The 25,364-nt window shown below is 42.5% G+C and overlaps 1 protein-coding gene and 1 pseudogene across 1 annotated transcript in view; both read right to left on the bottom strand.

The window, feature by feature from the left end:
- Positions 1–13,269: 13,269 nt before the first annotated feature.
- The window catches only part of PTPDC1 (protein tyrosine phosphatase domain containing 1), a 99,032-nt gene continuing 86,937 nt past the window's right edge, over positions 13,270–25,364 (bottom strand). The window contains exons 8-10 of the mRNA XM_066257435.1: positions 18,986–19,171; positions 17,052–17,162; positions 13,270–14,781 (exon numbers count right to left, since the gene is read on the bottom strand). Coding sequence (XP_066113532.1) covers positions 14,665–14,781; positions 17,052–17,162; positions 18,986–19,171 — 414 coding nt within the window. The 3' untranslated portion in view covers positions 13,270–14,664. The remainder of the gene's footprint in view (positions 14,782–17,051; positions 17,163–18,985; positions 19,172–25,364) is intronic.
- On the bottom strand, positions 24,490–25,195 carry LOC136323697 (diphthine--ammonia ligase pseudogene; annotated as a pseudogene).

A 25,364-nucleotide genomic window follows, 5' to 3' on the forward strand; every position in this document is an offset into this window, starting at 1 on the left:
ACGGTTTATTTTATACACAGGGCTTCTTCGTGTCTCAACAGTCCTAGGTGGAGGCAGGAGGTGCTGTCCGTCAGAATGCCCTCTGTGATGATGTCAGGGCACACCAATGGTGCCGTGTTGGGGAGATGACAGGCAGAAACCTCTCTGAGGCATCAAATGTTCTATGCCTTCTATTCAGTTTGTGAACAATGATCATCAAACCTTATTTGTTGGAAACACAGTAGTGTGGCAATAATGGCTAAATCTCCTTTGAAACAGTTAAATATAAAAAGCAGGAAGACATATCTGGTAATAGAGGTTGTGCTTTGAATGGGTGGTGGCCCAAAAACTTCATGCATTAGTCAGAGTCTAGGAAAACAACATTTTACTTTTAAATATTTACAGACAGAATGGGGGAGGAAATGTAAGACATCTGTTAAAAAGCAGATTTTTCCAAACTCAGCCCTTCAGAAATTCTCAAGGAGAAGCATTTTAAAAAAGAAATAAACTGCGATTCGTTGAAAAGTATTTTAAATGATCAAACAGCTCCTACTGTAAAAACATTACAACTTGGAGGCGCTCTGAAGATTCAGAGTCAACAAACACCAGAGACTAGTTGTGAGCTTACCATTTATTTTTAACTTAAAAATAACACAGTTAATATGTGGGCACATTTGTGTTATAAAAATCCAAGTAATAAGTTAAGTGTCAGTTCCCCCTTAAACATGTTAGCTCATTTCAATCCCCTCCCCAGAGAAAACCACAATAGCCATTTTAATAATCCTCCTTCCAAAACATTTTTTCTTCATTTTCAAATATAGTTTACTTTTTTTAAAAAAGAGGTAAAATTACAGTATTTAAAGTGTACCAATTTGATTAGTTCTGATGTGTATGCACCTATGACAGACAGCAATACCACAATCAATACAGTTACCATGTCCATTTCCCCAAAGTCTCCCCATAAGTACAGACTGTATGATCCCATTTATATAAAACTCTAGATTCTAGAGTTTTAAAAACAGTATTCAGGAAACTGGTCCTCAGGCAATGAAAGACAGTGATGCTAGAGAAATAGGATAAAAGGCTTTGAGCTGCAAAACTGCCACAGCTTACTGCCTTAAGAGGGTTTCCTGACCATAACAGAGGAGAGGGAGCTGAGACTGCCTGTCAGTTTCCTGCTTGAGGAGATGGAGTTGAGAGGGAAGACCAGGCAGCTTGCACTGCCAGAGGGCCACTGAAGAGGGAGCTGCAGGGACAAGAGCCCAGAGGTCTGCAGAGGGACCCTTTGCAAGCTCAGCTGAGTACTGCTCATTGCATGGGCGAGGAAATTACCATACAAAACTTAAAGAAGAAAAAAAATACGGTCATCCTCAAAGACACACAGAAAGCATTTGACAAAATCCAACATCCATTCCTGATTTTAAAATGCTCAAAAGACATATAACAGAAAGGAATTTTATCAACCTGATAAAGGGTATCCTTATAAAACCTACAGCTAACATCATATGTAATAATGAAAGTCTGGGCACTGCCAGGAAAACACCAGAGAGGGTTGCACCTGCTACTCCCATTCAAAATCATACTTGAGGTTCTGGCTAGTGCAATCAGGCAAGAAAAAGAAATAAGAGGCATCAAGAGTAGAAAATAAAATTATTTTTATTCTCAGACATGATCATCTATGTAGAAAATCTGATGTAATCTATAGGAAAATGATGAGAACTAATATGTGAGTTTAGCAAAGTGAGAGGATAAGACATCAATACACAAAAATCAGTTGTATTTCTATATACCAGCAATGGACAACCTGAAATTGACATTGCAAAAAACAATGCCATTTATTGTAGTATACAAAAGATGTAACACTAAAGGATAAATGCTCTGCCCATCTGGGGACATGTTCAACTGAGCTATTTTTAGTCCCTGAGGTGGAGTCTCCACGGAGCCATCCTCAGTGCCCAGGGCCCATGCATTCGAATCAATCAATCGAGCCATGGCTGTGGGAGGGGAAGAGAGAAAGAGAAGAGGGGAAGAGGTGGAGAAGCAGAAGGTCGCTTCTGCTGTGTGCCCTGACTGGGAATCAAACCCAGAATGTCCATATGCCAGGTCAGTGCTCTAACACTGAGCCAACCAGCCAGGGCCTACTTTGTATTTTCTAGACTCTAGAAATCTTTTTTTTTTTTTTTTGTATTTTTCTGAAGCTGGAAATGGGGAGAGACAGTCAGACAGACTCCCGCATGCACCCGACCGGGATCCACCCGGCACGCCCACCAGGGGCGATGCTCTGCTCACCAGGGGGCAATGCTCTGCCCCTCCGGGGCGTCGCTCTGCCGCGACCAGAGCCACTCTAGCGCCTGGGGCAGAGGCCAAGGAGCCATCCCCAGCGCCCGGGCTATCTTTGCTCCAATGGAGCCTTGGCTGCGGGAGGGGAAGAGAGAGACAGAGAGGAAGGGGGCGTGGAGAAGCAAATGGGTGCTTCTCCTATGTGCCCTGGCTGGAAATCAAACCCGGGTCCCCTGCACGTCAGGCCGACGCTCTACCGCTGAGCCAACCGGCCAGGGCGACTCTAGAAATCTTGATGCCTCTAATTTCTTTTTCTTGCCTGATTGCACTAGCCAGAACCTCAAGTATGATTTTGAATGGGAGTAGCAGGTGCAACCCTCTCTGGTGTTTTCCTGGCAGTGCCCAGACTTTCATTATTACATATGATGTTAGCTGTAGGTTTTATAAGGATACCCTTTATCAGGTTGATAAAATTCCTTTCTGTTATTTGTCTGTTGAGCATTTTAAAATCAGGAATGGATGTTGGATTTTGTCAAATGCTTTCTGTGTGTCTTTGAGGATGACCGTATTTTTTTTCTTCTTTAAGTTTTGTATGGTAATTTCCTCGCCCATGCAATGAGCAGTACTCAGCTAAGCTTGCAAAGGGTCCCTCTGCAGACCTCTGGGCTCTTGTCCCTGCAGCTCCCTCTTCAGTGGCCCTCTGGCAGTGCAAGCTGCCTGGTCTTCCCTCTCAACTCCATCTCCTCAAGCAGGAAACTGACAGGCAGTCTCAGCTCCCTCTCCTCTGTTATGGTCAGGAAACCCTCTTAAGGCAGTAAGCTGTGGCAGTTTTGCAGCTCAAAGCCTTTTATCCTATTTCTCTAGCATCACTGTCTTTCATTGCCTGAGGACCAGTTTCCTGAATACTGTTTTTGGTGGTGGTGGTAATGATGGTGTGTGTTTTTGTGTTTTAGGATGGAGGTAAATATGGTCCCTATTACTCCATCTTGGCTGCCAAAAGAGGTCATATATAGAGTTTTATGTAAGTTTTTTTATTTTTTATACTTTAATATCTTTCTGAAGCTGGAAACGGGGAGAGACAGTCAGACAGACTCCTGCATTCCCCTGACAGGGATCCACCCGGCACGCCCACCAGGGGCGAAGCTCTGCCCACCAGGGGGCGATGCTCTGCCCCTCTGGGGCGTCACTCTTTTGCTACCAGAGCCACTCCACACCTGGGGCAGAGGCCAAGGAGCCATCCCCAGCGCCCGGGCCATCTCTGCTCCAATGGAGCCTTGGCTGCGGGAGGGGAAGAGAGAGACAGAGAGGAAGGAGGGGGGGTGGAGAAGCAAATGGGCACTTCTCCTATGTGCCCTGGCCAGGAATCGAACCCGGGTCCCCTGCACACCAGGCTGACGCTCTACCGCTGAGCCAACTGGCCAGGGCCAAGTTTATTTTTTTTAAATATTTTGTATCTATTGCTTTTCTTTTTAAAACTTTGCATTATGGAATATTCAAAAGGTATACAAAATTAGAGAAAATAGAATAATGAGTCCCCACATATCCAACACCCAACTTAAAATTTTAAGGTTAACTTATGGCCAATCTTGTTTTAACTATAACTCAGCCTTGACCTTATGGGGATCCTTTTCCTATTAGGTAATTTTGAAACTAATTGCAGATATTTCATAATTTTATTTTTAAATACTTCAGTTTGTATCTCTACAATATGTGACTTTTAAAAACCAAGTGATAGTAATTTCTTAATATTATCAAATGTCTTCTTGTCATCACTGTTTTCTAAAAGCTTGTTCATATCAGGATCCCAACCAGGCCCACCCATTTGGCCAATAAGGCCCACCCATTTGGCCAATAAGTCTTTTTTTTAATCTATAGATTTTGTTCCTAATTTTCCTTTCTGATTTATTTATTGAACAAACCAGGTCGTTTGTCCCATATGGTTTCCCAGAGAATAGATATTCTGGTTGTATCCCCATGTTGTCTTCAACATGATTCTGTGTCCCCCAATAAACATATAGTTAGATGTGATTCAAGTTCTCATATTTGCTAAAGTTGTGGTGCATAGTAGCATGATGAATACATAATCCAACTGTCCCTCTTTTATAGTATTCTGATAGTATCCTGTGCACACCTTTGCCATAGTACAGTCATACATCTTATATTAGTTTGCTGAGACTGCCCTAACAGTTAAAATATCATAACCTGGAAGAGTTCAACAACAGACATTTTCTCACAGTTCTAGAACCTGGAATTCTGAGACCAAGGTTTGGCAGTGTTTGTTTTTGATGAGTGTCTTCTTCCTGGCTCGTAGACAAACTGCCTTCCAGCTGTGTCCTCACATATAGGAGTGGATATGGTGTCTTGTCCTCTTCATATAAGGGGACTAGCCCTCTGGATTAGGGTTCCATCCCTATGCTTTCATTTAACCTTTATCACTTCCTCACAGGCCCCATCTCCAAATACAGTTCCTCTGGGGTTTGGGTTTCCATATACAGATTTTGGGGAGACACAAACATTTAGTCCATAACACACCTTAAAATTACATTATAACTGTATTTATTAAAGAAAAGCTTTAGGTTAACAGGAAAGTTTCAAAGATAGTAGAGAAAATTCTTGTATACTCCTGAAAGCAGCCTTCATGCTTTCTGCTTCTCTCCCTACTTTTATCTTGACTTTCTCTTTAATTTGCCCCTCATTTCTCCCTCCTCGCTAAATTGAATTCTGCTTCCCACAGAACCTTCTTAGTGGGAGGCTTTCCTGGAAAAAGCTCTGGGTGATAAGTTTTGAGTTGATAGAGGACACCCACCATCAGAGATACTGGGTGGACCTGAGACTCAGGTTTCTGCAAGCATCCCACTTTGTCACAATGCTCAGGTGTTATGTGCATTTCTCCCTCACGAATGAATAGTGGAACTTTTCAGAGGTTATAAGCTGTGTGAAGCAGGGGCAGAGAATTCAGCTGTCTTTTCGGCCAGGCATTAAAGAGATTTTCGAAACTTTAAAACAATACCACTATTTTTTTGTCTTGGAAAATATATATTAACAATTCGTGAATGGGCTTGTTATTTTAAAGTGGATTATTTTAGAAATTTGTCTTAATTCCTAATTTAGATATAATACACACAAGCAAAAGCTCTTTGAAGAACTTAATGGTTTTTAGGAGAGCAAAGGTGCCCCGAGACACACCAGTCAGTACTACACAGAAGCCAGTCTTGTGTGTGTGCGTGCATGGGTGTCGTATTTGTGGAAGCCAATGTTGTGTGTTCATGTGTTGTGTGTGTGAATGTGTGCAGGAGCCAGCGTCATGTGTGTGTGCATGTACATGTGATTCAGCCCTTCCACAGCCTCGATTTGTCTAGCAGTCCTATTGGTTGTTGAGAATGGGGTGTTGAAGTCCAGCCCTGTCTATTTCTCCTTTCAGCTGCTTTGCTTCACATTCTGGTGTTTAGTATGGACCCATGAAGGATTACGTGTCTCTGGTGGATTAATCTTTTAACCATTGTGTAATGTTTCTAGTAATTTTCTTTGCCCTAAAGTCTACTTCATCTGATACTATTCCTGCCTTCAAAAGTTGTTTGCACATCTTTTACTGTTTTTTTTTTTTAAGTGAGAGGGGAGATCCATGAGGTAGACTCCCACATGCGCCCCGACCAGGACCTACTTGGCAACCTTGTCTATGACCAATGCTTGAATAGTGAGCTGATTTTAGCACCTGAGGCTGACACACTTGGACCATCCCCAGCACCCAGGGCCATGCTCGAACCAATCGAGCCAGTGGCTGCAGGAGAGGAAGAGGGAGAGGAGGGGGAGAGGGGATGATGGAGAGTAAATGGTCATTTCTCCTGTGTGCCCTGACTAGGAATCGAACCTAGAATGTCCATATGCCAGGCCAATGCTCTATCCACTGAGCCACTGGCCATGGCCACTTTTACTGTTCTTTTAAAGTTTCTGTAATGTATTTTAGTGAGTTTCTTTAGACAGCATTTAATTTTTTCTTTTATCCATTCTGCCAACCTAAGTAGTGAAATTAGATCATCTGAATTTAGGGTAATTAATTGATGTTAGAATTTACATCATTTTATTGAGTCTTGTTTTTCCCATTCTTGTTTTTCTTTTCTCTGGGCTACTTGAACATATAAAACAAATTCCACCCTGATTTATCATGGTGTTTGAGTGTGGCACTTGCATGGTTTTCTTAGTGCTTACTTAGGTATTACATGTGTAACTTGGCACAATCCATTGGCAATGATGTTTTATTACTTAAGTGCAGTAACATTACTTCCATTATGCCCCTATTCACTGCACTCCCTCATTTTTAAATATAATTGCATCTAGGTACTTCCTCTATATAAACGCTGAACACCACATCAGATGGTTTTATCATTTTTGTGGCAACCATTAAGCATGATTTAATAAACTTAAGAGGATAGTCCGTTATGTTGATTCCAATGTTTTCTTTTTTCTTCTGAAGTTTCAAGCCCCCTTTTTCCTGTAGCATTTGCTTATGTTTAGAGAACTACCTTTGGCCATCTTTAATCAGGCAGTCCCTTGGGGTGTAGATGTGAACTGGGCAGGTGTGTCTGCTCAGCGTCAGCAGGCCTGCCACTGCTGGGCGGTGCTAATTCACACTGCTTCCTTGCTGATTGGGAGGGGGCAGTGCAGCTTCCCCTCAGCCCCTAACACCTCCTGCAGCACTTTTCTTCCAGGCGGTATAAGCTCACCTGCTCACTAATGTCAGGGGAGAGAGTGAGGAGGCAGCAGGTGAGCTACTTAGCCAGCCTTGTCACCATGTTCTGCTCCCTTGGTGCTGGTGGGAGTGCTAACCAGCCTGTTTTGTGCTACTTCGTTTAGTATTGTTGGTGCTTGGTGAGAACTCAGCCCCCTTAGGTTGACACCAGGATGAGAAGGGAACAGGTGCTACGAGAGTGTGACCAGCTACCTCCACTGCCTCAGTCTCTCTGCTCAACTCATTGAGGAGCCCCATGCCCATTAGAGTGGGGAATAGAAACTCCACATCCTGCTTCTGTTGGGTGGGGATGAAGAGTCAGCCCCCACTTACCTAGTAGAACCATGTGGAGAGGAATTGGTCACCACTGGCTTTCCCTGGAGGGACAGTAGGGGCTGCAGGAGGTGGTGGTCCTCACTGTTGTTTGAAGCAGGTGCTGTCAGAAGGGTCTTCTATTTGTAGGCTGTCCTCTCCCTGGTCCTTTGTCTCTAGGAACAGGCATCCCTTAGAGCAGTGGCTTTCAACCTTTTTACATTTGGATACCGGTGACCTAGTCAGCCGGAAACAGAAACACAACAAATAGTTTCATCTTATTGCACATAACAGTGCAACACAGTACAAGCTGGTGCTTGATTTCGGAACTCCATATGTATGATTGAATGCTACATGTTTGTCCTAATGCTTTTTGTCTATTGCACATGATTTGTAAATGCTCTGCATAGTGCAAAAAGTTATCAAATAAGCCTACAAGCTCTAAAGCTATCTAAGACAACCTCAATAGTATTTCATTGATGATACAAACTGATAAGTGGCAATCACCCTGAGCCTAAGTGAATTCAACTAAGATCATTGGGTCTAGAATCTTCATACACAATCAGAGCAGTTAACTCTTTTGCAGACTGGCACGAAATTCCTGGCACACTGGCACTGATTCTTGGACCAGCAGTTGAAAAACATTGCCTTAGAGCCTTCTTGTCTGAGCACACTGGCCATCCTGGGTCAGAGCTTCTGCAGCACTGAGACAATGGGAAACAGTAAGGGACCTCTGGGACCCCGCAGTGGCGTTGCATGTGGTCTCCTTCTTTATACCTCAGGGTCTTGTGTTTTGGGGGTTATGTCCAGGGTTGTTTAGTTGTGACATGCAGGAAGGGTGTTCCTTCATCTCAGCCAGAAATAAAGTCTGCGCTGCAGTTGACCAGAGAGTGTGACTAGTTATCCCCTCCTTTCCTAGATCCGTTCCCTCTTTTACCCACATTTGTTGAGTTCCTTCCATGTGCCAGGTGTTAACACTAGGAGTGACAGGTCCATGGATGAAAAGAAAGAAAACCATCAAATGTAGCACCATGTGTTTAAGTGCTAAGAGAAACAGATGTATACGTGCGCAAGCACTTGAGATGCTTGGTCTCAAGTCATCTCAAAGGTGTAATAAGATAACACATTGTGATACTGTCTTACACCAACGGAGCTGGCAAAAATCAAGAAGTCACATAGTACTAAGTGTTGACAAGGACACGGAGCAAATGAGAACTCTCATTCATCACTGTTGGTGTTGTAAACAGGCACACTCATTTTTAGAAACACTTTATCATTGAATAAAAAACTGGACATATGCATACCCCTGAGCCTATAAATTCCACTCTAAATGACAAAGGCTAGAGAAACTCGGAGTGCATCCACATGTTATATTCATGTACAAATATTAGCCACCCAGTGTCCAACGCAAGTCAAAGTGATGTTATGGTGGGTCCACACACAGTGCCATGTGAGCACATGTGAACTGCAGGATCACACATTAACCCAGATAAATGTGAGAAAAAGCAAGTCACAGGAAGACACACTCTACATCCTTCAATTTATGTAAAGCTAAATACTTAAGAGAAACATACACAATATACAATGGCAGTACTGAGGAAGAACAGGCAATTTTGTCTCCTGTCTCTGTCAGCTTGGGATACATAACAAATACCACAGACTGGGCAACTTAAACAACAGACATTTATTTCTCACTGTCCTGGAGGCTGGAAGTCTGAGCTCAAGGTGCTGGCAGGGCTGGTTTCTCCTTGGTTTGCAGATGGTTGTCTTCTCCTTGTGTGCACACGTAAACGTCCGTGTCTTATGTCATAATCTCCTGTTCTTGTAAGGACACCAGTCATGTGGGATTAGGGCCCACTCTAAGTACCTCATTTAAATTTTCTTTTTAAAGACCCTATTTCCAACTTATTCACATTCTGAGGTACTAGGAGTTGGGACTTCAACAACATAGGAATTTTAGGAGGGCATACTTCAGCCCATAGCACCTCCCTACCTCCCTGGGATATGGGGTAATCAAGTAGTTGGGTATAATCACATTTAACAGAGTTAATTAGCACATATATGAAGAATGGAAGTGTGTGTGGACAGAAGGAGGTAAGCAGGTGGCAGACAATGCAGAATTCAGACTGCTGACAGAGGGAGAGGGTGGCATGAGATGTGGATAAGCATGAGATGTGGATAAGCTCCTGGATGTTGGGATGAATGACTAAGTGATTCCTGAACGTCCCCAGCATCAGCAGAGGGCCAAGCACAGAGTTGGCACAAACTTGTTGCTGAAAGAATATGAATCTTACATTGGTCCCTTCCACTTGTATTGGAACTCTACTGTGAGCATACAAGAAAATAACTGATCATCTAATCTAATTAACTTTGCCTATTCAGGAAATGTCACCTACCGGTCCCAGAAATATTGTATTTAATACTCACTTGAATCATATTAAATGGCTAATAGTCATTTTGACCTGTAGAAATGGCCATTCCACATGAGTCAACCTAATTCAATGTTTGAGTTGTTTGTTTACATTTTTATTTTTAAGAGGAAAAAGAAAATGACAAAGCAATCCACTAAATAAAAATCAAGTAGTATCTGCAGACTGTGATCAAATAAATGGTCATGTGAGTATGAACCTATTATAAAAACATAACTTCTCCAAATACTCAATCTTAAGAGTAAAACATCTTTGCCCTGGTTGGTTGGCTCAGTGGTAGAGCGTTGGCCCAGCGTATGGAAGTCCAGGGTTTGATTCTAGGTCGGCAAACAGGAGAAGCACCCATCTGCTTCTCCACCCTTCCCCCTCTCCTTCTTCTCTCTCTCATCCCCTCCTGCAGCCAAGGCTCCATTGGAGCAAAGTTGGCCCAGGTGCTGAGGATGGCTCCATGGTCTCCACCTCAGGCGCTAGAATGGCTCTGGCCACAACAGAGCAACACTGCAGTTGGGCAGAGCATCGCCCCCTGGTGGGCGTGCCGGGTGAATCCCAGTCAGGCGCATGCGGCAGTCTGTCTGACAGCCTCCCTGCTTCTAACTTTGGAAAAATACCCCCCCAAAAAACTAAATTAAAAATAAAAATATAAAGTAAAACATCTTTTTGTTATGATCAAGAAAGCTAGGTAGCAAGGGCATAACCTTTTGTTGTGATATAAGGCAGTGGATATAGGAAACTTATTTTCTTTTTTTTCTTTTTCTGAAGTTGGAAACGGGGAGGCAGTCAGACAGACTCCTGCATGTGCCCGACCGGGATCCACCCGGCATGCCCACCAGGGGGCGATGCTCTGCCCATCTTGGGGCGTCACTCTGCTGCAATCAGAGCCATTCTAGCACCTGAGGCAGAGGCCATGGAGCCATCCTCAGCGCCCGGGCCAACTTTGCTCCAATGGAGCCTTGGCTGCGGGAGGGGAAGAGAGAGACAGAGAGGAAGGAGAGGGGGAGGGGTGGAGAAGCAGATGGGCGCTTCTCCTGTGTGCCCTGGCCAGGAATCGAACCCGGGACTCCTGCACGCCAGGCCGACGCTCTACCACTGAGCCAACCGGCCAGGGCAGGAAAGTTATTTTCAGTGCAAAAGGGCTTATGATATTAAAGTCTTATTGCAACATTATTTTCAGTGACTGAGTGTTATTGGCTGGCTTGGAATAAAGGTTCACCACAGCTCCCCTAATGAATGGTCTTATTGTGATTATTTATAAATCAGTTGTATTGTCAGTGTCAGACTAATCAGAGATCAACTCATGTCTGAACACATGACTAAAAAACAATGCACCACTGCATAACAGGATTTGTGGAACTTTTCTCCTGCCATTTTATCTGTTCAACACTGTTCAACTCCCACCTAGCATCAAGAACTCCTTGAAATAAGGTGCTAGTCCTGGGCCACATGTACAAAAATAAAAAGCACCAAAGGCAATGTTGTTCTTGATTTACTTGCACTAAAAATATATCAGTCCTTGTTGATTTGGAACAACAATAATGCTATGAGTAAACTGTCACTTTTAATCAAGCTCCAAAATTATTTGGGTGCCTTCACATGTCAAGAACGTGAGGCACACACTTTGCCTGTAATACATTGTTCCTAGAAATTCTTTCAGACAACTAAAGAAAAGCATGAAACAGCACCCAAGCATACGAGTAAGCATGTTCCATTTAAAATAGAAAACTTTATCTCTGTTGAAGTATGACATATGGCTGTTTTCAGGGAATCCAGGGAATGGAAACCCATACTTTCTCAGAGAATACTGGGAAGCTGGTTGAAGATGGGACTAAGTCGATGAGCACAGTACTTTTCTGAGTTATGCCAACACGTGAAGCAATCTCTGAACCAGCAGTACTTTATCTCAAGGAGCATCAGAAAATGTTATGAAATAGAAAAAAACAAAAGCGGCAGACACCACACATTTTCTAAGTGTGAGATGCTAGAGAGCCTGCAAGAGTGACAGCCAGGTCAGCCTTTTCCAGAGGACCACAAACACTGGGTGTTTCCACTGCACTGTGGACAAGATGAGGCTCTGGAGGGCCATCATGGTGTTCAGTGCTGAGACGGCCTCAAGGTCCCTGATGGGGCGCTCTGTGCTGGTCAGCTCTGCCTAGTTAGGAGATCCACAGGCGGGTGGCTTCAGGAGGGAAGAGAGCATGGTTAAATCAGACTGGGAGTCCTTCCTCAGGCAAGCAGGAATGGTACTCCGCTCTTGCTCTGTAAGAGAGATAAGCAGCACATGCATGTGCTCCAGGGTAGTAACTTGTGATTGTGTGTGCTCCTGGCCCTTCCCACTGTGTTAAACCCAATGTGGCAACCCTGTAACTTCTTTCTACAGGCAGATTTCTATTGTCTGGGAAGCAAAGAACCCCTCATCCATTCAAATATAGAAAGTCGGGAATCTTGTCAGCCTAGAGATTTTCCTTACTCATTCCTCTTAGAACTTTCCAACCCTAGTTCCCCCAGACCAGGGGTCCCCAAACTACGGCCCGCGGGCCGCATGCGCCCCTCTGAGGCCATTTATCCGGCCCCCGCCGCACTTCCGGAAGGGGCACCTCTTTCATTGGTGGTCAGTGAGAGGAGCATAGTTCCCATTGAAATACTGGTCAGTTTGTTGATTTAAATTTACTTGTTCTTTATTTTAAATACTGTATTTGTTCCCGTTTTGTTTTTTTACTTTAAAATAAGATATGTGGCCTGACCTGTGGTGGTACAGTGGGTAAAAGCGTTGACCTGGAACGCTGAGGTTGCTGGTTCAAAACCCCAGTCTCTCCTGGTCAAGGCACATATGGGAGTTGATGCTTTCTGCTCCTCCCCCCTTCTCTCTGTCTCTCTCTCTCTCTGTTTCCTCTCTCTAAAAAATGAATAAAAAATCTAAAAAAAAGTTAAAAAAAAAAGATATGTGCAGTGTGCATAGGGATTTGTTCATAGTTTTTTTTATAGTCCGGCCCTCCAACGGTCTGAAGGACAGTGAACTGGCCCCCTGTGTAAAAAGTTTGGGGACCCTGCCCCAGACCCTTGGTCATTTGGAACCAAAAGAGTGGGTTCTGACAAAGCTTGGCTAGCTGACTATTCAGTTCTGCCCACCAGGGTAATCTAACCACGAACTCTCAAGCTAAAGAGGTACGAGATGGGGTTTGGGTTTTCACTTTTATTCAACAAGTACCACAATGGTACACGGTCTGATCTACGACTCCCCCCCAGCTGTCCTTTTCAGGTTGGTGCATGGAGATTTTGGATGTGCACTGCTGTGCTGACAGCATGGCCGTGCGGGATCTATCCTATAATTTGAAACCATTATTTCAGGTTCACAGGCTGATAGCTCTCATCAGATGAGCTGTGATGTCACATGCCCACCTGAGACAGGATGAGAAAAGAACAGACATCTTTTTGGATAAAAAACATTTTTATAACATAATTTTGAATAAAATGTAACTGCTTTCTCCCCTACTTTCCCAGATCAGGCACTTAAAAATAAGAAATATCAGAAATAGGCAACCCAGTCCATTAAAATTCACTGGTTTTTATTTCCTATGAAAAGTCACACAGTGTGGTAGAAAGTGGCATTTAGTGTTTGCCACCAGAGTTAGTAAGATTGATAATAATTAAAATATTTTTAATATGCTAAAGCTTGATTCACAAATGCAGAAGTTGGAGAAATTCTACTTGTCAAATTAGCATTCCCTGATATTCTGTCTTTATGATTAAGCAGTAACTTCTTTAGTTTGAAATTGGTTTGATTAGTATCACCTTTGTTGGGACAAACTTCGATCCTCTCTGGCTTGGCCTATAGTACCACACCTGATCATTTGAATAATAGTTATGGCTTTAATAGCTGATTGATAGTTTGACTCTACAAGGAACTAGTTTAAGTGGTTACTTATTTAAAGCCAGTTGGGTGAATGCAACTAAGTGGGTCAAATTCAATTTAAAAATCTTACTTGTCCTACTCAAAAGCAGTCAAAGGCAACTGGGTGTAGAGAAAGGCAGACTGGGAGGTGCAGGCCAGGTCTCACACTGTCACACCATCCACATGAGCCGACATGGCTCTGGGGGCAGCCATATGCCTGGAGAGAGCCCAGCTTCTCCCCGGAGTCCTACTTCAGAGCAGCTGCCACAGCACCACCACCAGTCCCAGCTGCTCTGGAAAGACGCTATTAGCTCAGCAGCAGCCCAGGGGAGTGGGAATATGGCTTCATGTGTTAGAACCCTCCTGCCTCCTGCGATGGCAATGCCGTCTAGGAACCTGAGCAAGTCTACTCTCTACAAGTAAAAAAATCCCAATCATAGTCATCCCTTTACCATAAAACTAAACCACTCTGAAAAATAAAATACTTTGAAACCCTTTGCCGCATTTATAAAAACAAAATATTTCAAACTATTTAAAAAAATCCTTTAAAAATGCTGTATTGACAGCCTTAAGAAATATAGAACACTTGGTTTAAGACACGTGGTGACTTCCTTAGGCCATGCATCAGGGGATGGATACACAGTGAGGTATTACCGCTGACACCTATTTAGTGAAAACTCTAGAAAGAGTTCCGTCAACAAGATAATTTGGAAAGAAGAGTTACAACTTTTTCCAGAATGTCAAAAAGAATAAGGATGTAAACACTACATACTAAAAATATTAATACAATAATATTAATTCCATTAAATAAATAGAAGAAAGTGGCACCAACTTTACGGCAATTTTTCAACACAAAACTGTAGCTCAACAATATTTTAAAATAAATAATTGCTTCAAACAGAAATGGTCCCTCTTAGCACAATCCAAGAGCGTCTGAGGAAAAGTGCTCGGAGACGAGGCAGCTCCACACTTGGACTCGTTCGCCTGTGAACAGAGACGCCGCCTGGATTTTCGGGTCTGAAATATTCACCATGAAGGGCAAGCCGGCTTCACTAAACACTAGGCTTAGGGCTGTCTTTTGTCATTTTTCTTTTTTCTTCTAGTGTATGCTTAAATATTTTCTTTAGCGTATTGTAAACTATTGGTCCATTTTCAGAATCAAAATTAACCTGGTGACAAAAAAAATTATATTCAGAACACTGTAAACAAGAATTTTAACCAGTTTATTTTGGGAGAAAAGAAATGGGGTAAAAAAACAACAACTAACACATAAAATTATAAATTTAAAAGTACACACAATACATTCCACACATTAATTTTCATTGAAAGACTATATTAGAACTGCCAATTCCATCAATGCCAAACTTATCAATGAAATCCAAAGAATTAAATCTAGTGCCTGGATATGTAGTACACTCCTACACCATCAGGAAGCCAGTGAATAGTGAGTGTGAAGTGAGTTTTGAGCCCAGAGATTGATCACTGATGATATAAGAAAAAAGGTCTCCTCATGAGAACAATGTGCACCAGTTGTCAGCGCTGCACCTGGGTGACCTGAACAGCAGTCTGGCTCTCTATCTGCCAGCCATGCAGCCTCGGGTCACACCTGACCTCTCTGTATAAGGGAGATCACAGTGCCATCTCCTTATGGTTTCACTGAGTACTAAATATAAGAGCTGGCATGTGTGTGCCACACATAAAACCCCGTAGCAGTTTTCTTTCCCCTTGGTGGGAAGGCACCATGCACACATGTGAACTGTTTGCTCACCTTCACCCTACAGCTGGGGTAGGAGTATTGCAGGGCAGAGAACCAGAGCAATTGCCACGGCTCCACCCTGCCCCCAAAGAAAGGTGGGACTCTCCAGGATCATCACTTGGCCAGTGAGCCTCTCCACAATGCAGTGGAGAGAGGGAGGGCTATCCCCTTGTGAAGGCCTGGGAAAGGCCCAGATTTCACTCTGCTCACACGCTAACAAGTTCACCGGCCAGCTTGGGGATGCTGGCAGGAGACACTAGACTGCTGGGTCAGAGACAAACCACCTTATAACTTGAACAACAGTCATATGCGGTCCCCTTTCCCCCCAAGTCACACGGGGGTGATGTGGAGGGAAAGGTGGAGGCTGCACAAACAGGGCGTGAGCAGTCAGCCAAGGACCCCAACGTGGGGCTGCAGCCAGCCTGCTGAGCTCTGGCCCAAAGCGGGGCACGATCCTTTCTACACCGAGGCAGACGCCACACAGACTACTTTGAAGAGCCGGAGCGCGAGCTGTCACAGACTCCGCTCATATGACTGTGCACAAGGGGAGAGACCCAAGATCTCACTCACAACATTTTTATAGATAGATTTGGAACAACTGGTATATTCCACTCTTCATCAGTATCCCAAAAGGCCAAAAGAAGTTGTAAAGAATTCCTACCACTTTTGGAGAGACCAATATTAAAGATTTTTTTTTAGTTAAGTCAGACATTTATTTTTACCTTAACCATTATGTTGTCTGTCCTATTTGCAGAAACCTCTTACTAACATTAATAAGTTTCAACTGTTTATTTTGTTAAACACCAAACCACAAGCCTCCCCACACAGCAAGTAGCCTCTCGGTCTGTGAAGGTCTTGGTAGGAAAATGTAATAAAATATAGATGTAAAGGATCACATGACTGGGGTCTGCGTGGCTGACTGTGGGAACTTAGTCCCGTGAAGCTCCAGGTGACGGACAAGAAAGCCTGCCAGAATAGCAATGCTTTGGGAAGAGGAGGTGGGGCGGAGATGGGCAAGAGACTGGTGAATGCAGACAGATAATAACTGCTATCAGAAATGTTTACCACAGACACCTTCCTCAACAGCTGGGTACCTTGTTTCCTGGTATTTTCATATCAAAAGTGAAAAGTACCAACAAATTAGCTGAATCGGGGAAGGAAAACCTTTTCACTTGGTAGGAACCTAGCTCTCTTCTTCAGACAGGAAAGATCACTGTAAGCCAGAAGGGTGTGTCAAGAAAGGAAAGGTTTTTTTACTCTTTGCTTAGCTTTTGCCAACCAGGCCATACCCCTGAATCATCAGTGCTGGATGCTGAGCTCTTGCTGGACGATTTCTTGCTTAGACACCAGGTAGAACTGGCTCAACAACAAGCTGCCCCGGCTTCTACTAGCACATCATTCAAAGATACCTTCTCAATGTCCCATTGTTTCTCTCTTTATGAAAGCTCTTTGTTCCAATGTTCTCCTTCAAAAAAACCCCACAGGTCAGCTTTTTCTAATGTCACTGTTAGGAAACTGGTATTTTCTGGCCAAAAGTCTGTAACTACTTTCAAGAAATGTCAAACACATTTCCATAAAGAAGAAACATAGCTAGAAGTTTTATTTTGGAGGAGGCTGGTGACCTGTGGATTCTACTTTGCAAATGCTGCTGCAGGGGGGGGGGGGGGGAGGAAGGCCACCCACCTTAGTGAAAGCTTTTACAGCCTGGGTGATGACGGCGTCCTCCACATCCACGGGGATCGCCCGCAGGCTCACTACACAGTGCAACACACAAAGGACAGTCTGGTGCTGGCCCTGGTTTTGCAGAAATCAAAATCAAACAATTAAAAAAAAAAACCCTCAAGAAATAAGTTCAAAGCAAATGTAGAGCCAGGAACTGGTTTGTGACCAAGTACTCATAACTTCCAATACTACATTACCAAGGGCACTGCCAATGTTTACTGCTAGGTGTTTGAAAAGCATTCAGGGGATAAAATCAAAGCTGGTTAGTTACTACATGAAGCACAATTTCAAATGAAATGTCTTCCCTAAGTGAACTGAAGGGACGATCTATGCTTATTTCTGGACACAACTGTTTCATCTGGGCTGGTGCATGCTGGCATGTCATGGCAACCCACGGCCCTGTGTGCCCTGCCCACTGCAGGCACTATGGACAGAGGTGGCAGGAGAAGAGACAGTGCAGTCCTCTAGGGAGTATGCCAGAGCTCAGGGGAGAAGGTCTCTGACAAACAGTCACAACTTGATTTCTGGGGCTGTTCACATTAGAGAAACAAAGGAGAAACCCCACCACCGACACACATTGCCCCATAGATTCCCTGACTTCACCCTGGACATCTACTCAAAAGGCATCGTCTGGAATACAGAACCATCTGCAAACACCCATGATCATCACAGTGATGCTTACAAAAGCAAAAACCCTGAAATAATGCCACACCCTACATGTGGGGTTGGAGCAAGTGACGATGGAACCACATGATGTGACAAGAGCTGCACACTGGAGTTCGAGTCCTGCTCTGACATGGGCTGTGCACCTTGGGCAAATGACTGCACCTCCCCTTTCAGTCCAACAGGTCCTCTGCCTTTCCTGGCTGTGGGGATGTACAAAGGTGAAAACGGAAATTATATCCCAGCAAGGGCCAGGCTCACTGTCACCCAACGGCAGCTGCCTCCCTTATCTCCTTTCCAGATTCCTCTATGAGATTTAACTCCTGCGAAAGCAGCCTAAGGGAAGATGCCTGACCCAGGAGGAATCTTCTCTTTAAAGTGTGCACTGCACACTGTCTGTGTGTCTGTCCGTGCACTGGCAGAGCAGGTGTGGAAAAGAGGAGACCCCGCAGCACAGCAGGTTGTGCAAGGCTGAATGTAAGACAACACTGTTTCCTAAAATAGAAACGCCTATTTTTAAATAAACATTTAATATTTTTATATGGTTAAAATATTAAATTGTATAAAAGGACATACAAGGACAAGTAAGTTTCCCTCCCTCCCTAGATCCACTGCCTCCTAGTACGTTCCCTAAGTCTACTGCCATGGCCAGTTTCTTATTCCTCCTTCTACGGGCAAAATATTTTATACATGTGCTGCCATAAATATATGTGACACACTCTGCTTTCAAAGAAAATACAAATGAGTGCATAAGACAACCTAACTCACAGCTAATCACATTATATACTCATGGTAAATAAGCAGAAACAAATACTTGAAAGTGACAGTGGTGAACTGTGACATATCCTCCTATTACATAATTACCTATTTATCAAGTTAATATTTATGGAAACTAACACTAAACATGGACTATATCTTCATTATAATTTTGAGCAAAAATGAAGCATAAAGTGGTATGTGAAATAATTTTTAGCAAGTTAATATACGCATTGATAGAAGTGAAAGATTTGAAAAGGTTTAAAGTGCTCTTCTGGAATCATGGGCATTTCCCTTTTTGTGTGTGTGTGTGTCTTCTAAATGTTTATACTGGGAATTTCTTCCTTTACCTTGGAAAAACTTAAATTATACCCAGGTATAGGATTCCATATGAATTCCATTTTTATAATGATTTTTGTTTTAGTGTGCGAAACTTAGACATTTACCTTCATCGGCTGGTCCAATAGCTACCTTACCTTCTCCAATAAGAACAGGGCCTCTGCCGTGTCCGTGCCTCGGTCACCCAACATGTTCACATCCTCACGGGTTATCACAGGCTCCTTCAGCTGCTCCACCCAGGACCACATCAAACTGCACAGGATGAAAGGATCCCTTTCACCACATAGTCTTTCCCAAGCTCCATCTCGGGAATTTAGTTCCTTCTAAAAAGGAAGAAAAAGAGGGAGGAGAGAGGAGGAAGAAAGAAGGGAGAGAGGGAAAGGAGAAGGGGTATCATTTGACATCTGATGACCCCGTATCCAGGAGAAAGTCTCAGGCTCTGGATATGGACTGGGAACCCTTCAGGTACCCCCACTTCCAGGAGGCACACTGTGCTGCGACAGTGAGCTTCTCTAAGCCTCAGTTTCCCTCTGCAAAGTGCACCCCTGCCCCACAGGTGTTAAGCTGACTGACTGAGGTCTGTTAAAGCTCCTAGTGCAGAGAACGGCTTAGTTAATATAAGTTCTCCACTCAGAAACCACAGAAGCAGTTTAGAAAGGCAGCCAGCCTTTTCAGGGTTTTGCTAAACAAAACAGAAATATTTGCTGCAATGAAGCAGAATGGTAGATTAAATATTGTAAACAAGAGAACATTTACAAATAACCCTGAATAAGGAAAAGCTTCAGACTGAAACCTCAAAGTGCCTAAAAGTTGGTAAATGTGGCATATGTACTTCTTTCAAATTCTGTTTTAGAATCCCATGTAGACTTTAACAAATTAAAAGCCCTAACCCTGAAATGTGATTGGGTGAAAACAACTAGGAGCATTTTGTCACTGATCCATATGCCTGGAGATAATTTAGGCAGGTGATTTTAAAACTACTTCACAGAGCAGGGAAAAAGTAGATAAGGATATTAATTTCTGACAGGACATTTAACTTCAGATTTATGTTTCAGTAAATAAAATATATGTTTGCAATAGTACTAAGCATAGGATTTGCTACCATTCTTTCCTTCACCCATTCCATATTTGTAGAACACTTACCCATGACAGGAACTGACAGGTGACTTACCTCTGATTCTATAGCAACCCACCAGAGGCCCCTCTACACATGAATGTACAGGGCTCAGCAAAGATGAAATAACTTGCCCTGGAGCCCAAACTGATAAAGTGGCAAAACAGGTACTGCCACCAGGTCTGCTCCACCCCAGTCTGTGATGTTTCCGCCATGCCACCAGGGTCCTCTGGCACTGGGTTTCCCCTTTATTATCTCATAAAAAACCCAATTCTTTGAGAAAACAAACTAGGCAGAAATGACAAAACTCAACGACCCTCTTAGTAAATGACCGTTACATCATTACATTTTCTGAAGTCTTCAGTGGGGTTAGGAAAGACATAAGAATGAGGAAAAGTATTAAACAAATGAGCTGTATCCTGGCTCTGCTATATTCAAACCGTGTGACCACCAGCATGTCACATGACCCTTGTGACCTTTATTTTTCCCATCTATAAGGGCTGTACAGATTAACAAAGAACTTATAAATAAATATATTATCTGCCTCAAAGGATTACTGTGAAAGTAGTGAGATAAAAGACACGAAAGGGCCTAGTATAGGCACAGGTGACATTATGCTATTTAAATCATGTTCACTTTACCTTTTTTTAAAATAATTTTTATTTTTCAATTACAGTTGATGTACAATATTATATCAGTTTTAGGTATACAACCCAGTGATTCAGCATGTAAACAATTTATGATCACCCTGATAAATCTAGTACCCATCTGACACCATATAGTTATTATAATATTAACTATAATCTCTATACTTGTTGCAGATGGCAAAATGCACCACAACTTTATCCATTCATCTATCGATGAACATTGAAGTTGCTTCCATATCTTGGCTTTGTAAATAATGCTGCAGTGAACATACAGATGCATATGTCTCTTATAATTATATTTTGGGTTTCTTCAGATACATATCCAGAAGTAGAATTGTTGAGTCCTTCTTTGTCACCTGTTAAAGCTTTTGTTTTAAAGTCTGTTTTGTCTGGTATAAGTATTGCTACCCCAGTTTTTTTTTTTTTTTTTTTTAAATTTCCATTTTCATGAACTATAGTGTGTGTGTATCTTTTAATCTGAAGTGGGTTTCTTGTGGGCAGCATACATAAGGGTCTTGTTTTGTTATCCATCCAATGTCTTTTGATTGAGCGTTTAATCCATTTACATTTGGTATAATTATTGATAGAGGTTATTGTTATTATTCATAGTTTTAATCTTTTTTCCTCTACTTTTTAAAGAAGCCCCTTTAACATTTCTTATAATACTGGTTTGGTGGCAATGAACTCCTTTAGCTTTTTCTTGTCTGGGAAGCTCTTTATATGTCCCTCAATTCTAAATAATAGTTTTGTTTGGTAGTATAATTCTTGCTTTTCATCACATTGAATATTTCATGCCAATCCCTTCTGGCCTTCAAAGTTTCTGTTGAGAAATCAGCTGACAGTCTTATAGCAGCTCCCTTGTAGGTAACTTTTTCTTTTGCTTTTTTTTTTTGTTTGTTTGTTTTTCATTTTTCTGAAGCTGGAAACAGGGAGAGACAGTCAGACAGACTCCCGCATGCGCCCGACCGGGATCCACCTGGCACGCCCACCAGGGGGCGATGCTCTGCCCATCCTGGGCGTCGCCATGTTGCGACCAGAGCCACTCTAGCGCCTGAGGCAGAGGCCACAGAGCCATCCCCAGCGCCCGGGCCATCTTTGCTCCAATGGAGCCTTGGCTGCGGGAGGGGAAGAGAGAGACAGAGAGGAAAGTGCGGCAGAGGGGTGGAGAAGCAAATGGGAGCTTCTCCTGTGTGCCCTGGCCGGGAATCAAACCCGGGTCCTCCGCACGCTAGGCCGATGCTCTACCGCTGAGCCAACCGGTCAGGGCCTTTCTTTTGCTTTTAAGATTCTCTTTTTGTATTTTAACCTTTAGCATTTTTTTTGACAGAATCTTTTTATTTTATTTTATTTATTCATTTTTAGAGAGAAGAGAGAGAGAGAGAGGAGAGACAGAGAGAGAGGGAAGGGGGAGGAGCTGGAGGCATCAACTCTCATATGTGCCTTGACCAGGCAAGTCCAGGGTTTTGAACCGGCGACCTCAGCATTTCCAGGTCGACGTTTTATCCACTGCGCCACCACAGGTCAGGCAGCATTTTTAAAATTTATTTTTATTTTATAGTAGCTTTATTCATAATTGCAAAAACTTGGAAGCAACCAAGACGTCTTGCAGTATATGAATGGATAAATAAACTGTGGTACTGGTATAGCCAGACGTGTCTGAATGGAATAGTATTTAGCACTTACAAACTCAAGAAAAGACATGGAGGATCCTTAAATGCATACTACTAAGTGAAAGAAGCCAATCTAAAATGCCAACATAGTATATAATACCAATTATATGATATTCTGGAAAGGGCAAAACTATGGAGACAGTAAAAAGATCAATGGTTGCCAGGATTTGGCGGGGGGAGGAATATGCAATGATATGTGGAGTATAAAAGATGTTTAGGGCAGTGAAAATATTCTATATAATATATAATGATGAATACATGTCATTATGCATCTACCCAATGTACAATAAACACCGAGTAAATCATGAACTATGAACGTTGGGTGACCATAACATACCAATGTACCATCATAATCACCCCAAAGTTTACAGCTTACACCATGATTCATCAATTGTAACAAATGTATCACTCTGGTGGAGAAGAATGACTATACGGAAACTATGTTTGGATGGGGATAAGGGGTATATGGAAACTCTGTATGTTCTGCTCAATTCTGCTGTGAACCTAAAATTGCTCTGAAAAATAAAGTCCATTTTTAAGAAAGCTTGTTTGAAGTCAGCAAAATACTGAAAAATTGCTTTAAAAAAAACAGCTATAGCCTGACCTGTGGTGGCACAGTGGATAAAGCATCAACCTGGAACACTGAGGTCACTGGTTAGAAACCCTGGGTTTGCCTGGTCAAAACACACATGGGAGTTGATGCTTCCTGCTCCTCTCCCCCCTTCTCTCTCTCTCTCTCTCCTCTCTAAAATGAATAAAATCTAAAAAAAACAAAAACAACCCCCCCCAAAAAAACCCAGCTATAAAATAACCACTAAGTTAATGATAGTCTTTCAGATTGTACAATTATGTTGAAACAATGAATGTAGTGAAAACAAAAATGACATGGCACTTTGGTGACAACTAATAGAATAACCTTAATTGGCTAAATAAAGTTATCATTTTTGATCCTCATTTTCAAATGCCTCTGTACTGTGATATTATTGGCAGAAATGAGAGCCGGAAAAAAATCAAAGTGGTTAAAGAAATGTCACAGAAGTTAAGGGTGTATATGAAGCAAAAGTTAAAAATAAATAAATAAATAAAAGGGCACATAAGAGAACATGAATAGGATGTGTTAAGAAAAGTCAGAGTGAACCCCGAGTAACTTGACAACATATGAACAAGGCATTTCCCCAATTAATAAATGGTCCTATTAACTTTTTCTGACATACATATATATGTGTGTGTGTGTGTGTCTGTATTTTTTTTTTAACAGAGACAGAGAGGCAGAGAGAGGAACAGATAGGGACAGACAAGAAGGGAGATGAGAAGCATTAATTCTTCATTGCAGCATCTTAGTTGTTTGTTGATTGCTTTCTCTTATGTGCCTTGACTGGGTGTGGGGGAGGGCTACAGCAGAGCAAGTGACTGCTTGCTCAAGCCAGTGACCCTGGGCTTCAAGCCAGCGACTAGGGGGTCATGTCTATGATCCCACGCTCAAGCCAGCAACCCTGCGCTCAAGCCAGGTAATCCCGAGCTCAAGCCAGCGACCTCAGGGTTTTGAACCTGGGTCCTCCATGTCCCAGTCCAATGCTCTATCCACTGTGCTACTGCTTGGTCAGACTCTGATATATATTTTTAATTTTATAAATATTTTAATTTAATGAGAAAAAGCTGAACATAATTGAGAAAATGCTATGTATTTATTTTTTCATATAAAAATGACAGCTTAATAAACAATGTTCAACAATGATTTTTTTAATCAATGTATTTTATTATTATTTATCTATTTATTTATTTATTTAAGATTTTATTTATTCATTTTAGAAGAGGAGACAGAGAGAGAGAGAGAGAGAGAGAGAGACACGGAGGAGCAGAAAGCATCAACTCCCATATGTGCCTTGACCAGGGAAGCCCGGGGTTTCGAACTGACGACCTCAGTGTTCCAGGTCAATGCTTTTATCTCCTGCGCCACTGCAGGTCAGGCTGTTCAACAATGATTTTAAGAGCTATATCTATATCCCTGGCTGGGTAGCTCGGCTTGTTAGGGCGTCATCCCAATGCACCAAGGTTGCAGGTTTGATCCCCAGTCAGGACAAATACAAGAATCAACCAAGGAATGCATAAATATGCAGAACAACAAACCAATCTCCTTCTCTCTCTCTCTCTCTCTCTCTCTCAAAAAAAGAAAATTTAAAAATATTATATATATTATATAATTAAATGTTTTATAGTTGCCAGGCACTGGGGACGGACACCCTGTCCTCCAAGTGCAATTCTAAAAGTGTAGGTAAGCCACAAATGTAAATTCATCATCTGAATGTATGACTCCTTTTGATGAACTACAATTATATTCTTAAACAGAGGGCAATCCAAAGTGAACATTTCATACCTTCCACCTTCTCCATAAACATGAACTCTATTTCTTAGAAAGTTCTAAGAGATAAGACTCCATTTGATCCAGGGTTTTTCTAACATGCTTATCTGGATCTAAACCCGAAGCTGCTACTTTGATGGTGACTGCCTGAACGTTAGATCATATCATTTCTTGGAGCAAGTCTTCTTGGTTTCTCGGGCAAACATAAGCTAAAGGCTAAAGAGTAAGCCTTTTACAAACATTTTCTACTAAAACTTGCTGATAATCAGAAAGTATAGAATTGATGTCTCTTCTACTTCTTTTTCCTTAACAAGTTTCAAGAGCTCATGGATATCTTTAACCTCATTATCACCCCCACATTTGGTGTACACTTGTCCTGTTTCCATATTCCTTCCTCATGGAAGAGCCTTTGCTTCTGCATACAAATCAATGGCATGACGACCAGCTGTCTAATACATGTAGCTATCCAGTTCACCTGACCCCACTTGGTTTTCAGCTAGTCTTAGTTTTGCTAAAGCAATGAAAAATCTGATGCCCAGCAGCAATGCACACTGCATTTTATTTTAACAGCTGTTCTTTCTACTGCTGAACAGGGCTACAACCCCCATGTTGGACACAGTGTACATGTGTGGTGGGCCTAACCTTTAGCATTTTACCTATAATGTGTCTTGGTGTGGGCCTCTTCAGTTTCATCTTGGATGGGACTCTGCGCTTCCTGGACGTGTG

Source organism: Saccopteryx bilineata, chromosome 2 (assembly GCF_036850765.1).
Source record: "Saccopteryx bilineata isolate mSacBil1 chromosome 2, mSacBil1_pri_phased_curated, whole genome shotgun sequence".
Lineage (NCBI taxonomy): Eukaryota > Metazoa > Chordata > Mammalia > Chiroptera > Emballonuridae > Saccopteryx > Saccopteryx bilineata.